Below are 16,531 nucleotides of genomic sequence, written 5' to 3'. Positions count from 1 at the left end.
CACAGGAGGATGGGCACAATGTTCTTGCCATCAAGTTTACCCCTGATGGAACACTTCTCATTAGTGCCGACGAAGACCATGCGATACGCGTATGGGATACACTCACAGGAAGCTTACATCAAACGATTGAAGCGCATGAAAGCTGGATCTACTCGGTGTCCGTGTCTCCGGACGGGAATAAGCTGGCTAGCGGATCGAGGGACAAAACAGTACGCGTTTGGGATTTACACACCGGATCATCGCTCGTAGGCCCACTTGTCCATGACAGCGATGTGCAGTCAGTCTGCTTCTCACCCGATGGGTTGTTCGTACTCAGTGGATCAGAGGACAAGACGGCACGAATCTGGGATATCTCTTCTGGAAAACAAGTCCTCAAGGTTGAACACGATGACTGGGTATGGCTAGTCGAATACGCGCCAGATGGTCTCACCTTCCTTAGCGCTTCGCAAGACAAGCAAGTATGTATATGGGACGCGAGGACTGGGGAGCGTCTTTGGTTCCTTGAACATGAGAGCCCGGTTACTGCAGCAGGATTCTCTCCAGATGGGACACGTGTCGCGAGCGGTACGGGCTACGGGCGCATCAGAATCTGGGAGGCGGCGACCGGTCAGCTTCTATTGGGCAACGTGGGTACCACTCCTTACCGTGCATATCAGGCTAAACACTAATATTCTGTCTACAGGCGGGAAAGAATGATAAGAATGAGCAACCTAGTGATCGAAGAGACAAGACGGTTCCACCACAGGTATGTTATCCAATTTGAGCGAATGGCGATCTGACAAAAACGTATACATTCAAGAAAGGAGATGGGGAATCCGAAGAAAGCTTTATGATGGTGAGAAAATGCACACCCATCAATTGGAGACGATATTAATGACTTGCTGTGCTAGCGGCCTGCGGTTGTTCGGAGACAGCAACCAATACTTGAAGGTAGACGCCAACCGGATACATTTGGAAGTCTGGACCATCAGCCGACGCGAAATACGAGCATGAGATCTGACAGTAGACTCAAGTCCAAAATTACGCAGCTTCTAAGACGCGCAGTCGGCCATACCGCGGGCACGCCGTTTACTCGATTGCGTCGCATGGTGACGGTCTATTCTGCCCGAGCGAAAGAGGTATGTTTGACGTTTCGCAGGCGAGCTTTTGCTGACTGGGACGGCGTAGCGTCTCGCTGGCGCCGAAATGCCTCGCCGGCGGCTTTGGAACAACGGTGAAAGCGACGAAGACAGCACAGACAGCGACAGTCACGAAGGTACCGGGAACGCCGCCGGAAATGACGACTGGTACCAACAAACCGCGCGCGAAACTCTTCCAAGCCCCGTTGACATTTGCGATGATTCTCTCAGCGAGGTTAAATTCTGTTTGTGCATGCCCATGCCAAGGAAATAAATGAAGGATTCAGACCTATGTCGAAAGTGAGAGGATGGGAAGCGTCTATAACCGATAGGAAGGTACTACCGGAGTTCAATGGTGTTGATAGAGTCTTCCTATCAGTGGAAGTCTACACATAATAGTGTTAAACAGAATACCGTCTGAGAATACCTGCCGGTGCGTGACCCCGTAGCGTGCTCACAAACATCGTCACATACGCACCGAGATCTACTATGGATAGAACAAGGAGTAGTAAGTATGCGTTCAAGAAGATAGTGTGAATACACGCCAAAGCAGAGCAAACGTAGAAGTCTTTAATAAATACCGCATACACCCATCACTCTCAATCCCATCACCTCACCCATCGTCATCCATCACCTCTTCGCTTGGTTCTGCCGCAACGGTTTAATGGGAAGAGAATGAACCTAAGCTTTGATGAGCCACGGCTTGTTCGCGAGGGTCCAGTCGTCCAGCATGCGCCAAAAGTGGGCGACGACGGACTTGTCGACGTGTCGCCGGTGGGGGTCGATCTAAAGGCAATATGGTGAATTTAACTCCTAGAGCGGAAGCGAAGCAGGAATAAGGATTAGACCTACCTTGAGCTCGGTGACGTTCCAGTCCTTGATCTTTGTGTTTGGCGGGTCATTCGTCCAGGTAACGTACACACCCTTGACTATTCGCCAGTCGACGACTCAGCCATGCTGCTGAAACGAAGCAACAGAGGGAGGCACGCACCATGGTGGAATAGCGTTCGTGGATCACTCCACTTATACGGTCGGAACTGCCATGTCTGCCCTGTCGTCATTACACAAACGACCCTGTCCCATGCATCCGTCCCAAACTTGTTCAGCGCCTCTACCCCATCCACGACAAAGTACCGCTGCATTTGGCCCCGCGTCGCACCGTTCACCTTGCCCGCACCGCTGCCGCTGCCATTCTGCGTAGAGTTGGACAGGAGGGAAGGGCGAAGGCGATCGATGTGCACAACGTCCTCGGCCCGGGCGTTGCCCTCGCGTGCGCGGGCGTCAGCGGAGAGTTCGAAGGTAGATTCTTGGAGGAAGCGCTTGACGTTGTGCATTGTGATAAGAGAAGTTGGGGAGGAGGAGATGACGATAATTGGGTAGGTATGTTCTATCGGGTGTCATCGTTAGCGACTCGTGTTGGCGCAAATGCGTGAATAGGGGTTAATTGGATGTTAAGGTAGGGTTGCATGCGTACAAGAAGTGATGACTGAGACGACCAAGGACGAGAAAACACGACGTACTGGCTTTCCGAGGCTGCATAGCATTTCCTGCGGACGCCGATGGAGTGGCGGAGGTGGCAGGTTTACCCTCCTTAAGCTTTTTTATTTTATCGCTATACATAAGATGTAGAGCCGAGAAATTCTGACGACCCGTTAGCCAGCTGTCTGACATATTTTTGGCGGTAAGCGCCAATGCTGCGGGACGACTCACATTGGATTTAACACCGCGGAGGACAGTGTTCCGATCCCTTAGCTCAACCTCGTTTGCTCGTATCCTCTTTACTACTTCTAGGTCTGCAGTGTCGGCGACGTAGGGTCGTTTTGACGGGGATGATACTGCATCTGTCGTCCCATGTGCGCGCTTCGATGGTGAGACGGGTCTCCGGGGCGAAGCAAGAGGTGACCCAGGCGGTGTTGTTGTTTCTCCTGAAAACAGAAGCGGTAAGACTATCAGAGGCTGACTTCATTAGAGAGAGAAGGTTCGGAAACACACCGGCAATCGGGACAACCCTGCCTATGCCCGAGCCTTTGCCCTCCAACCACTCAACGACGGCCTTCCGCTCTGTGACGCTCACGAATCCCACCGTCAATCCATTCTCACGTGCTGCCTTCATGTATTCCGCTCCGGGTGTGTCCCGCATTAGCCATGCAAGATAGACGGCGCTCAGCGAGAAGAAGTTGCTCGGGCTGCTCACGGGGTCGCCCGCGCCGCCTGCAGCCGCCGTTGGACGCGTGTATCGTGTGGGTGCATCTTTGGGGAAGGGTGTAGACCCAATGAGGATTTGTGACGCTGAGAGAAGGGACGTGGTGGACTCGTTCGCAGATGTGGTGTAGGATATTGGCGTGTTCGCCTTGATGGCCTGTTGGAGGGCTTGCAAGCAGTCGGTTTGTGACATGGTGGCCTGCTTGAGTCGGTAGCTCTATTTGAGCGCAGCTATGTGCCGACTAGACGATATGTTGGTCGCCTGGGGCGGATGGGGCGCGACGGTGGTACACCGGTAGGGTGAGGCTTTGACGCCGAGGTGGATGTCGAGGAAAGACCTGAATGTCACGTGGGTTTATGTCGAGGTCGAAAGAGGATTAATAGCCCCTATTCACTAGCTGTCAAAAACATCATCCACACTTTGGCAAACAGTGCACGCCGCCGGAGATCATCTTAGAGTCTAGTGACGCTAGCCTGACTATGTTACTTATCGATAGAAAATACTGTACTAGCAAAGCCACCACTCAGTTACTCCCTGGGTTTCTTCCGACCCACTTAACCATCTGAACACTCTACCTTAGCCTAACCAATTCCTCGTCGGAAAGCCAGATGTTTCCCCAACAAGCTCGGTGAGACGCGATATGACCTGTGCACGCCTCTCAAATGTATTGGTAATCCCTTTGACATTGCGCTCTAAGCAAGGGTGCGCGAATGGTTTAATGACCAGGACCTCGAGTCGGGGCGCGGCGGCTAGGGTTCCCTTGGTTGGCAAGTAGCTATCAATCAGTTGACCCAAGTTCTGCCCGTCTATCAAATCTTCCAAGGTCCGAATCTGGGGCAACGCTGTGGGTATGTCACTATAACCGAAGTCATTGGCCGGTTCCATGTGAAGAGTATGGATGGAGACGAGGGGTACTACATAGCAGAAAGAGCTGTATGGGTTTGTCCCCGGGATCTGGCTGTAATGCTGTATGTTGCGAAAGAAAGGGTTGGAATGTCATCCACACTCTGGCGCTGGTTCATGGTTGTCCCCATGGTTGAACTGATAAGGTACTTCATATACATCAAATTTGACGAATTCACGAAGCGCTGTACAGAGCGTGCGTATAGGATCCACTGCAATGCGATGATGTTGAAACATTATGGGAGGGATGAGCGCAAGGCCATGAGGATACTTCCCCCAGTCCGATGCTCTATGAACATGACTGTGAGATCGAGGTGAGCAACGGGGGGAATGTGAATGAGGGAGAGGAAGTGCGCATATTGAGTGAAACTCACCCTCCGACTACCGTCTCATGCAGCTGGGAAAGCGAACAGCGACAACTCTATCCCAAGACGATGATGGGGAGTCAAAATGTTGAAGAACATCCTAGAGACTGAGCTCTTGTAGAGCAGGTATGCCGCGTAGAACAGACCATAGTTCATCTGGGGTCGGTGATAGGCTCGCTAAATTCCAAAGCTCGAGACGCGTTAATCCTCTGAAGTTTGCAGAGTCCCAGGGCGGTGCGCAGACGGTGAGGATTAGACTGCGTAGCTTGGAGTAATTACTTGAGAGACATCGTGGAAGAAGGAAAGCATTGGCACGGCAAGCGTCGAGATGAAAGCGTTCGAGGACAGGAGCATCAGAAATGAGGAGGTTCATGAGTTCGAGAAGTTGGACGAAAGGAAAGTTAAGCTACAGTTCTCTGGAACGATAGATCTCTTTGAAAAGCTCTTCAATGAGATAGGCGTGGTTTTTGCTAAACGTGTCTCCGTAAATGTAAACGATGAGAAGCGCACCCATAGCTCTGTTGAGCATTAGCCGGATAAATCACGTGGAAGAGCGGGACTGCAGCCTGATGGCCGACCATAGGTGGGGATACGCAAGCACTACTTCACGCGACAGACATGTGTTGCGCTAAATAGGCCGCTCTCATCATCCCCAAACAATGGTGTGAGGAAATATATGATATGGGCGAGCGTCTCATCTGGTAAATCGTTGATGGGTGCGAGTAAGTTGCGTCGAGTTCGTAGCTTTCGTATGGCTCCATGATGCGCAGAGATCTCCTCGTAATGGGAGGAGATTTCGTCATCTATACTTGAGCAGTGATGTAGACGCTCTGTCGTGTTCAACCAGGTGATCATGCTTCCTGGAGAAACAAGACAGACCTATGATTCGGAGAATGAGTGAGGGAGAGCAGATGCAGGCCGATGCTTGACTCACGGACCGACAGGGGGGATGAAGCGGAGAAGGAAAGTGGCGAAACAGACATCAACAAACGGGACTGCCTTCAAGTTCCCAGCATGTCGTGCACTGTGCAGTAGTGCAGATCTCATCACCTATAATATCTTGGGTGACTTCACGCAACATATATTGCCGCCTTCCTGGTTCCAGTTGCGCCAGAAGAGTCCGGGGGCATGGACAACACCTTCTCGTATCAAAGGCGCCGGGTACGAGCGCGCACGGGTACGGGGTTCCAATTGTCTAGCGCTGTGGACGTCTCCAAATTTATGTTCTTGTGTTAAACCCTGATAGGAATGGGCCATCACAAGAATTGAGGATGATTCGTGGAGGCTACAGAGCGTGGACAGTAGAATGGATGCTGTAGTTCTGGACCGAGGTGGGTCTGATATTTCCATCACGACCACATGATGAACGCGCAGGGATGGGGGCAGTTTGCGAATTCTCCCGGTAACACTTACCGCAAGTACTTTTGAATGGCCACACTTCAACTTGTGATTACGCATGGCAAATGCCTGGTATAGCTGACCTTCTGCGTTAGACCCCATCTTGATGAACAGATCAGCGCCAGCGTCCGCTCGAGAGGTTGGACGTGGACAGTAGACACGGACTCAGATTGTCAAAATTCTCCATCTGGGCGCTTGGCAGCGTGTTGCGCGCAGCACTGGGGACATCTTGATGCGTTTAATCAGGCTGTTCGCTTATAACTCAGGGTCATTCAAAGGGACTTACGGCGGCAGCTCATATGTACGGCCCAGAAACACCTGCCGTTCCGTCGTGCGTCTCTTCCTCCATCATCCCCGCAACGACGTCTCCAGTCATCCTGCTATCGGCCAGACCTATCAATGGACGCAGGCATCGTGAAAACCCTCAATGTCAAGCCCCACTATGCACTTCTTTTGTCCTATGCCGATGGTTCGTCATCGAAGGCATGCACGTGCTCGTAAGCATGCTGACGTAACGTAGCCTCGCTGATGGTGACAGTTTTATACGACTACGGTAAGGACTTATAGCGTCTACCTTGTCCTTGATAGCTAATTTGAGGGTCTCGACAGTAACACATCTCAGCGAAGAAGTACGGTAACGTGACGGAAACAGCTAGTTCATAGTTGCAATGACTGAATACAGGCTTCGATCTCTTAGGTAGAACTGATTTGGGTGAGTCCTGCCATGCATGCCATCCCAAGTCCTTCTGACACTGTGTCACAGAGTCGAAAGTTCACGTTCACTTCTACTTTATATCTCCTGGTATGAACTCCATCAATCCGACGTGCTAAGATGGTAGCCTGATTTAGAGGGACAGATGAGATATATCGGGATAATCTTTGCGATGTGAGTGCACCATCCCTTTCCCGTGTACGTATAATCAACTAGTGCAGAACGCTATGCTGTATGCCTCCGCTCGGTTGCATTAGCGCGCTTTCTCTAACGAACTTGCTAGTGTATCGACTACCTGTTTCCCTCTCTACGGTACGTCGGAGATGCTCAATTGACGAATTATCACTTACAGTATTGCCAGCTTCCGTTCGTAATAGCCCACTATCCACCTAGCAATTAACGGCTGACATACGATCTTCCTCGACACACAGATGTGAGGTTTCCCCTTACAGCCTGCCTTCGTCACGCCTAACTACGGTATACATTTTAGGTGAAACTTCTTGCATCGTGACAACAGCGTTTAAAGCAGTACTCGCGCCGTTAATCCAAGGTGAGCTATTCTCCACAATCAAATGCTATCGGCCAGTACGTGACAAATACCAGGGCTGATGGCACTTCGCGTCTATGTGCTTTATGAGCAATGCAAGTCAATCGCTATCCTGTTATTCGTGTCGTTTGTTGTTTCACAAGCTACGGCGCTAACTGGGCTGTTCTTGATAATGAACGAGGAAACTAGTAAGTACGTTCCACAACGTGTGGGGGCCGCTGTTACTCACAATCTCTCAGCTTCGTATCGAACCTTTGACGGGCTATATTGCTCTCTTGTTCCATATGATATGAACAACAAACGGTGGATAAGGACGTTTAATGTTTCCCTCGTGATTCCGTTCGAAACCTTGGTCTGCGCACTCGCAATGTTCAGTTGGTTTACCCGCTACAGATCAACGTGTCGGCGATTTATGGAGTGGTCCGTCAACAACATTATAGCAACCTTAATCAGGGATAATATCGTCTACTTTTTGGTGTAAGAGCCTTTACCTGCATGTGCAGTAGCGACTATCTAATCTTGTTACTAGCGCTCTGATTTGCATGTGCTTGTCCTCGGAATGGGCGCTACCTCAGAGGGCCATCGACGAGGTACTTTGGTCGACCTAACCATCGAGATTTGATATTGATCATCGCCGCCCCATATAGTTCACCATAGGAGCTGCGTGGTACACGAGCGTGGTCGACGCAAGTCAGGTCATCATGTTCTCGCTATGTGGTCCGCACATCATTCTCAATATTTGCCGGTACCACGCGCGGAACAGAGCATCTGATCCAAGTGCGACCACCACTTTGAGCCCTCAACGTCAACAGCTCACTAGCGTTCCGCTACAAGACTTGGGCGCCGGAACATCTGGTGGTGTATACACCGTACACTCAGCGTGGAGCAGTGGCTCAAGGTCAGGTAACATACATAGTAGCGAGGTGTAGAAGACTATAGCATACTCTTGATCTGTGTACAGCTCGCCTTTTTTTTCAAACTTACTTACATGTTTTCGGAGAAAGGGTCTCCCAGATTGCTCCCGGGTATGTCAGCGGACTGCATTCTTGCCCCCTGCTCAAAGCCGCCCAAAGCCCACGCGAGAGGAATTTGAATTGTGCCGAGCTTATTATCTCCGTGGACCGAGTCAAGTCCTCGAGGATAGAGGACCCACTTACACAACTTACACAGGTCTCGAACCTGAACGTGAATCATCGCATTAGCCTACCTTAGCTCTTACCGTACGTATGGCCTGCATAATTGGAGGCGCAGGGGAGGCGAACGTCAACCGTCTAGTTTTCCTCCCTTTCTTAGTCGATCATTTGTCGATCAAAGAATGACATATGCCCATACGGGCGACTCGCTAAGAGTAAGAGATGTCCAAAAAAACTCACACTGGATATTAGGACCGAGGCTGCCATTCCTCGTCGCATTGTAACTCTCTCTTGCTCTGCCATCATTCCCGGACGCGTCGTTCTCACTCCTGGAAGAGACCGGGCCTCTCAATGGCTGTCGGATCCTTTGCGGCAGCCCTCGTTGACGAATCTCGATACGCGTTGATCTTGTCTTATGGCGGTGGTGGGTTGTTTGGCGGTAATGGGTGTTCGTCTGGTTCCCTAACTACAACATATCACTTTTAGTCGCGTTGTTGGCTACGGTCTTCTATGACTACTGTGAGTACTCCTGCCTCCAGCTCTCCATGCATCTCTGAGCTATGGGACACAGTGGCTCATATTGGGGAGGAGGTACGTGTCAAAATGGCCAAACCCACCCGACTAGGGCTAAGTTGCAGCTTCCGATCTAGGTCGAGTTGATATGGGTAAGTGAATTTCTCGAGATTGATAGTACTATCATCCCTGTTGACGACAGCATGATAGAGCAGGAAGTTCACGTACATCTCAGTTTTATATCTACTGGTACTTCCCACCCATCTCGTGTTTATGACAATAGCTTGACGGGATGAAGTAGATGAGGTATCTTGGGGTTATGTTCGCTTTGTGAGTTCACGAGCCTTTCTCTCACAACTGCGTGCTGAAGGCAAGTAGAATACTCTGTGGTATGGTTGTATCCATTCTCACGGGGATGCTGATGCTCACGGACGCTGTCAGTATATCGACTGCCAGTCTTTCTCTTACCAGTGAGTCATGCGACATAGATGTGACCCTCCTAAAACCGACCATTTTAGCCTATGTGAGTGGGACTTTATAGTTCGCCACGGAGATTGACTTACAACATGTCGAATCCTGTGTGCTTCCCTTCATAGGTGTAAGTGCTCCCGCAAGGTGCATTATACTTGATAACTGACGTTTACTTCTCTGTCGAAGGTAAGAGGCTCTTCATCACAACGATGGCCACGAAAGCCATCCTCTTACTATTGGTGCAGGGTGCGATTCATCCCAACGATACTTTGACTACGTTCGACTTAACCATGTGCAGGACTTATGGCACACCGAGTTCATGTGCTATATCGGCCCGCCAGGACGATTTCGACGTTGTTGGTTGTGCTGTTCGTCGCTTCGCAAGTTAGCGCACTTGCAAGTCTCACGTTCATCACGGAGCAGGAGACGAGTAAGCTCGAGACTTGTAGAAACTCCTGGCCATGATACCACAACCTCACAGGAGCGGATTTATTCGTCGGCAAAGCATACTGTCCTGTACCGCAGTACAAGCTCTCCCGGGAAGATGAGTGGATGAGTGCACTCAACGTGTCGGTCCCAATCTTCTTTGAGATCGTACTTTGCATTCTCGCGCTTTATCGCTGGTTTACTCGGCTCCGGTCAGCGCGGCGACAATCAAGGCAAAGGCTGGTGTATGACCTCCTGGCGACGTTGCTCCGGGACAACATCGTTTACTTTGTCATGTGAGAGCTCTTCTCATTCCCCAACGGTTAGTTGACGGTGTGTTTAGCGCCCTGATTTGCTTGTGCATTTCGTCCAAGTGGGCAATGCCCAAGAGTGAGGTCGGGGCAGTAAGTTTTTCCCCACTTGTATGCGATCATGTGTGAGCGGTTTGTTAATATTGATTTGGACAGCTTAATGCGGCGGCCGCGTGGTATATCAACTTTCTCTACGCAGGCCAGGTGGTCATGTTCTCGTTGTGTGGCCCTCGCATGATTTTGAACATCCGCCAGTTCTGCATTGAGGACAGTGGAGTTGTGAGGAACACGACGGAGGAGTCATATGACCGCCAGCTTACTACAGTAGTTCTAGATTTCTTGAGTGGTAGCACTCGCATTGGTGGAGCATAGTACGTCTTTCCCATCTCCATTGAAGTCTGATCAACACGCGCAAGGCAGGTTTGTGAGAGAGTCGCCCAGGTCCGACCGCGATCAGAGTGAGAGATAGCAAGCAAAATACCTCGGCCAATATATCAAAGAAACCCGACAAAATGTTGAGCTGAGCAAGAACGAGTGATCGAGCACAGCTTTCTGATCGAGAGAGCATCGACGTAGTCACAAACATCGTGCTTGACGCGTGACGAGAGCCGAGCACTGATCTTTGCTCGAGAGTCCTAGCAGGGCATACAAATATGCAGTGAGAGGTTAGTGCGTCAGATGAGGTACGAATTGTATACAGATGTGCCAAGTCGGAGAGAAACGAGCAGACGAGACGCGGCAACTTCCTGCGCGAGCCATGGCCTCCAGGCCCAGTGGAAACATGCTGTGCTCAGATGGGTGGGAATCCGGGCGGATTGGTGAATCGAAGCATATCCCGTGGTGCTTCTTTGATGCACTGATACACACCAATGCGAACCGATGGCTGGAGTGTTCACCGATTTTTTGGTGCCAATTCATGACGCCCATTGGCTCGGATCCGGGCACGTCGGTTCATATCGGTGCACGCATTCACGAATACGTGAACTCAATTTAAATAACTAATTGCCATAATTGAATACGACTCAATCTGGTTTATTCCATCCATGGCGAAAATTCCAAAGCAGCTTGATATTATGTATTAAAGGCTACTAAATATAAATACCGGCTATCTATACAAATAATAAGCAGTGGTATTAGCTGGATACGCCCGATCGCGAGCCTGTTGATGAAATCAATTATGATGTGCGATGATAGAGGTAGCGAGTACGTACCACATAGAGGACAAGCTTTGTGCAGTCGTTGAGCAAAGATAAGGTAAACTGTATTGCAGGAATCGGCTCACCTGAATGCTCGATCCCTTCCTACTCGTGAACTCGACGATCAGAAGTAATCTCGAGTGATGCAAATTAGAGAGGCTGACCGGTGTAGTGAACGTGGAAGAGTCATGTTGTGGCAACCAGTAGAATGTTGTAGTGCACGTAACCAAGTGCGTACAGGTGGCGTTCGGGGTGGGGAAGAGGGTGGTGGTGGTAAGAAGAAGGGAGAGCGAAGTACGCGTCCTCGCGCAAGGCTGTAACAAGCGGGGATCAAAACTACAGAGTTTCCGGACTGTTTTCAGAGAAGCTTGTTACAAGCAACAGCTACTTTGAAGATACGCGTCTACTGGAATGTAGTTTTACGAGGGCATTGCAACTGTCTATTCAGTGGACAAACGCAGAATGATATCACATATAAATTCACTGTCCGAGCCAATCAGGACTCTTACACGATGATTTATGTCGATTTCGGGACATATAAAGACTTAGCATTTCACAAAGCAAACACGGCAATACTTCCTTTTCCCCAGACCGCCTCTGGGAATATTCCATCCATGAAAAAGACGATCGATGAAGCAACACCGGGAAGTTCGGGCCCGTATCTAGTTGCCTGACTGCCATATGCGCCGAACCCCTTGGTATTATGATCGCGTCAAGGTCACATGCACTGGCTTTCACCAATGTGCCCATCTTTTATTGATGAGAAATCAAAGATGTGCCCTACTATGCTCCAATTCACCAATCCGCCCGGATTCCCACCGATTCGAGCACAGCACGTTTCCACTGGGCTCCAGGATCGACACTCGGATGAAAGGCAAGGTTGAGTCGGAGATCGAAATTGGACCAAGTGCAAACCAAGTGGCATCGCAAACTCTGGCTACAGCATCCTCAAATCCCTTTCGATAATATATATATAGCGCAAAGATTGAGGTCGTTCTTCAAAACATATCTCAATAAATACCCGACCACGAAAAATATGAATTTGGCTCTCTACTTATGCATGAAGACTCCCGACACTGCAGACAAACAGCGATTTTACTCGGGATGAAACCGAGAGAAAGAGGTGGCGAGATGAAAGCCTTTCCCTCCGAGTTTTGGGACCCCCTTTTGCACAGGAAAAGGTATTCTTTTAGCCGGCAATTGCGTCAATATTGCGCTGGTAAATTTGGCGGGTTACCGAATTTGGACTTTACCTTCCCGATTTGAACGTGTTTCTATCTAGTCTCCGCACAGAAATGCAAACTCGGAGGCAAAAGTTCATCTTTTCAGTAACTTTTCGCACAGCAAAAGATGGGTGAAAAAGGCTTTCATCTGTCCGCCTTCTTCACTCACTTTTCGTAACAGAAAGACGACAGTTTGTTTGCAGTGCGAACGACTGATACAGCTTGAGCCATTCTTCTGGTTGAAAAGGTCGCCTACGATCTCGCCCAATGCTCAGCGCGTCAAGGGCATTGCTCGGAAATGTCTTCCGGTCAAGTATACTATGGGCAACTGGCACCATACTCTGTCCCCTGTTTGATGGGCGACATAGCGTATTCCATATAGACTCATATGTGTGAGTTTCTGTGCTCTGATGCTGCTAGTGAATCTGATCAATACGTTTATCGCAGAAGGAGACGTCTACCGGAGACGTCTACCTATAGTCTTCCGAGTTTCCATGCTTATTGGGGCGCGGGTCCTTATGAGAATCTGTTCAAGTTGCGTAGGATCCGGACGTCTTGGGGTAAAGATTGCCAAAGCAATCGTGACGGTGACACTAAGGCAGTCCCTGCCTGGAAATCTGGCCCCAATATAATGCACCACCCTTTGTAAGCAGGCATACGGTGGTTAGTCAGGTCATCCATATCTATCCATATTTTCACGCAATTTCGTTGTCAATGAGCCCGCCTCGTGCTGGTTCCTAGAGGTGCGCAGTGCGGTCTGTATATGATCGTTAGTCAGTTCGTCCATATCCATCCAAAAGTTCACTGGCTTAGACAAACTCAGCCGGCCGCCGGCTTGATCGTTTGGATTTTTGACAGGAATCACCGCTTATTCCGCAACAGTGGAAAGCACGATGCGGCAGAAGCATGATGGACTGGGCACTGTCGATCAAGCTGCAAAGGACTCCAGTCAGGGCAGGCGCGCGGCGGCCGGTTGCGGGGGTTAGAAGGTGATCACGCTCATGTTCATTTTCATAGCAGCACGGACGAGATTCGGACGAACTGGAGTTATAGAGTTGATGGACTCGGGGGCCGGAAGTTAACAACTCTACTCTATAGCTGAGGCGTGGCGATGGTGTCGTCGAAGGAACGTTGACAGGCCCTTCGTCTCTAATTATGCGCTTACACTTGCTGTTCTTTTATTCAACAGGACACGGTAGACTTAATGCTAAACTTACCTAGATTGTGAGTAAGCGGGCGGTCTGGATGGTCATAGATAGGGGCCAATTGGGTAGCGCGAACAGTTTGACGCGTCGGATGGGCGACTCGTGGGAGTGAGGTATATCCATCGGGAAAGAAAACTCTTCGCGCGTCTGGTCTCATTGCACCGTCAGACTTTGTCAGACTCAAGTCTCAGACTCGCCCCATATTACCATGCAGCTGTCACCGTTGAGCAGTTCTTCGCGTTCGATGTCAAAGCAGGCGGCCGCGCAAATGATCCGATGAAGCCGACGTGGTGGGTTGAGAGCGGGAGGAATGGGGACGAGCAAGGGCGCCGCGATAAAGTAAGTTGCGCTTTCAGACCAAGAGCCGCCCGAGCACCGCGTACCGTCTGACCTATACTGACCGCCTATTCAGTATTTCACCCTGTCAGATGCCCCCGCATGGATGAACCTTTCATCCGAACCGCACCGATCCTCGTTTCCCCAGTCCTTTATAGACCGCACCTCGTAGCAGCTCAAGCACCTCATCCCACCACCTACCGCCATCCACACCTTGCCTCCACTTCAATCCGCTGCTCTTTCACTAGAGCACACAATAAACACCATCATGCCTGCTGACGCCCAGACCACATTCCCCCAGGACGAGGTGCACCACGCCGTGTCCAACGGTATTGGCGCACCCGAGTTCAACCTACCGTTGCCTGACAGACCTGAGATCATCACCGCCAACATCCTCAAACTCCTCGAGCAGGCGCATGACCCACGCTTACGCTTTCTCCTCAAGACCCTCACCCGACACATGCACCAGTTCATCACGGAGACGAGGTACGTCTGCCCCCTCTATGATGTAACGGCCGCATGCTGATCACCATTGCAGCCTGACGACGGATGAGTGGATGAAAGCCATCGAGTTCCTCACTCGCGTCGGCCAGACGTGCACGCCGATTCGCCAAGAGACCATCCTGCTCTCGGATGTGTTCGGTATCTCCGCGCTCGTGGATGCAATCAACAACCCTCCCGCGGCGGGTGCGACGGAGTCCAGCGTTCTAGGGCCGTTCTTCACCGAGGATGCTGCCGATGGTGCGTTCTGCTTCCTTTACTAGTCCGAGCATGGATGATTAACGCTTACTTTGCTCTCCTCGCCAGTCGAGCTCGGCCACTCGATTGCATCGGAGGGCAAGGGCGAGTACATGTTCGTCGAGGGTACTGTGAAGGGTACGGATGGTAAGCCGATACCGAACGTCACGATCGATACTTGGGAGACGGACGACCATGGTGCGTTTCCTCACATCCCTTGCCTGTTTCCTCGCCCGTGCCGAAGTCTGACGTCATCCCACGTGCCTGCAGGCTTCTACGACACCCAGTACACCTCGCGCGAAGCGCCTGACTGCCGTGGCCGTCTACGTACCGACTCAGAAGGCCGGTACAGCTATCGCGCTGTCGTGCCCGTTCCATATCCTATCCCCGGTGACGTAGGTCCCTCCCCTTCCCACACCTTACTGTGGCGATTAACCGGCGTATCGCATCCGTAGGGCCCCGTCGGCGAGATGCTCCTCAACATGCGGCGACACAACATGCGTCCCGCGCACCTGCACATGATGTTCGAGGCGCCCGGCTATGCCAAGCTCGTCACCGCGTTCTACCCTGCTGGAGACGAGTTTATACAAAGCGATGCAGTATTTGGCGTGAAGAAGAGCTTGGTCGTGGTGCGTTCCTTCCCCTCTGTCCCTCCCTTTTCTAGGATTGACGTCGTTGGGCTACGCAGAACCTCGAGCAAGTTAACGACCCTGAACGCGCTAAGGCACTTGGGTTCAAGCGTGCCGAAGGATTCAAGTACCTCCGGAAAGATATTGTCATGCGGACTGAGGCTGAGGCGCGCGAGACAAGGACGCAGATCGACGAGAAGACCGGTCTGCCGCTGTTTGATGATTGAAAGTATGAGCTAAGCCTCTAGTGGCTTGATATGGGTTAGGCCGCGAAACTCGGGTGCGACGTGTGTGGTTAACAGATGCAGGGACCTTCAACGGTAGTTTTGTTTTATATCCAGGACGTGACTTAATGAGCCAGTAGCTTAGCTGCTTTCCAGATAGGCTACGTGTATATTTCCGCACTCAACTGCATACTCCTTCACATGATCTATATAATACTCAATATAGGAACTCAGATCGTTTGAACGCAAACACTGTTAATGTAGGAAATTGGTTGGCTAGCGACGCTACCTAGGTAAAGGCGGTATATATGGACAGAATAATCCAAGACCAGTATTCGGAGAATGAGCCTCACACTTAACACCCACTGAAGATACACTCCTACTTGCGCTGCAGTACAAAGCCGCAGCAGGTACAAATGTCATCGATCAATGCTCCGGGGCAGACGCCTGAGCAGACGCCCGAAACATCATCTACGGTTTGGCCTCGTAGGGGCGACGGAGTGGACACAGTGCATCACCGCCCGCAGGCAAAGGACGAGTCAAAACGTTCCTCGAAAGCCAAGTTTGGAGCTATAGACGCAAAAAGCATCGATGCGCTTGACGGAGACACATTCCCCCGTTACCGCCCGTCCTTTTATGTCTGTGAAACGTACGAAGTGACGCAGCTTCCCAACCATTGATTCGGGGACGATGGAAAACTGAATCACCATGAACACCTGAATGAAGGGAGGTGAGGATTCAGAGGCAGCTCGCTCGTGTCTCACTACCTCCCACCGGAACAGCCGTTGGAGAAGCTCTGCAGCTGCAATGGTAAATGGTACCACTATCAGAGAAAAGATCAAAACGTTAGCGTAGGTAGAGCAAGCAGCGCTCGAGACCA

General features: G+C 50.9%; 4 protein-coding genes across 4 annotated transcripts; 3 read left to right on the top strand and 1 right to left on the bottom strand.

The window, feature by feature from the left end:
- Window positions 1–1,742: 1,742 nt before the first annotated feature.
- CONPUDRAFT_135365 (RNA polymerase II-associated protein) lies at window positions 1,743–3,609 on the bottom strand. Its single transcript, XM_007766985.1, has 6 exons — window positions 3,111–3,609; window positions 2,829–3,043; window positions 2,639–2,759; window positions 2,110–2,505; window positions 1,971–2,047; window positions 1,743–1,904 (listed from the first exon to the last, which is right to left on the bottom strand). The coding sequence occupies exons 1-6, from the start codon at window positions 3,511–3,513 to the stop codon at window positions 1,800–1,802; spliced, it is 1,317 nt and encodes a 438-aa protein (XP_007765175.1). The 5' UTR covers window positions 3,514–3,609; the 3' UTR covers window positions 1,743–1,799.
- Window positions 3,610–5,624: 2,015 nt separating this feature from the next.
- Window positions 5,625–8,246, top strand: CONPUDRAFT_80218 (uncharacterized protein). The gene is made up of 16 exons (XM_007766158.1): window positions 5,625–5,766; window positions 5,836–5,920; window positions 5,976–6,456; window positions 6,508–6,540; window positions 6,597–6,616; window positions 6,685–6,699; window positions 6,751–6,789; window positions 6,845–6,873; window positions 6,921–6,931; window positions 6,983–7,011; window positions 7,061–7,067; window positions 7,190–7,249; window positions 7,303–7,434; window positions 7,486–7,723; window positions 7,776–7,836; window positions 7,894–8,246. The coding sequence occupies exons 3-16, from the start codon at window positions 6,387–6,389 to the stop codon at window positions 8,173–8,175; spliced, it is 1,026 nt and encodes a 341-aa protein (XP_007764348.1). The 5' UTR covers window positions 5,625–5,766; window positions 5,836–5,920; window positions 5,976–6,386; the 3' UTR covers window positions 8,176–8,246.
- Window positions 8,247–8,730: 484 nt separating this feature from the next.
- CONPUDRAFT_70519 (uncharacterized protein) lies at window positions 8,731–10,472 on the top strand (the record flags this gene model as incomplete). Its single annotated transcript, XM_007766030.1, has 11 exons — window positions 8,731–8,803; window positions 8,866–8,898; window positions 8,919–8,970; window positions 9,071–9,116; window positions 9,194–9,222; window positions 9,489–9,490; window positions 9,550–9,609; window positions 9,662–9,793; window positions 9,845–10,085; window positions 10,133–10,193; window positions 10,257–10,472. 11 exons carry the CDS (start codon window positions 8,731–8,733, stop codon window positions 10,470–10,472), a joined length of 945 nt encoding a protein of 314 aa, XP_007764220.1.
- A 3,811-nt stretch (window positions 10,473–14,283) lies between these two features.
- CONPUDRAFT_118755 (aromatic compound dioxygenase) lies at window positions 14,284–15,896 on the top strand. Its single transcript, XM_007766984.1, has 6 exons — window positions 14,284–14,546; window positions 14,599–14,801; window positions 14,868–14,996; window positions 15,069–15,193; window positions 15,254–15,427; window positions 15,487–15,896. Exons 1-6 carry the CDS (start codon window positions 14,329–14,331, stop codon window positions 15,652–15,654), a joined length of 1,017 nt encoding a protein of 338 aa, XP_007765174.1. The 5' UTR covers window positions 14,284–14,328; the 3' UTR covers window positions 15,655–15,896.
- The last annotated feature ends 635 nt before the right edge of the window (window positions 15,897–16,531 follow it).

The sequence above is a fragment of the Coniophora puteana genome, assembly GCF_000271625.1.
Source record: "Coniophora puteana RWD-64-598 SS2 unplaced genomic scaffold CONPUscaffold_2, whole genome shotgun sequence".
NCBI lineage: Eukaryota > Fungi > Basidiomycota > Agaricomycetes > Boletales > Coniophoraceae > Coniophora > Coniophora puteana.
The sequence above is the reverse complement of the archived record's forward strand: the minus strand, read 5'-3'. Positions and strand labels throughout refer to the sequence as shown.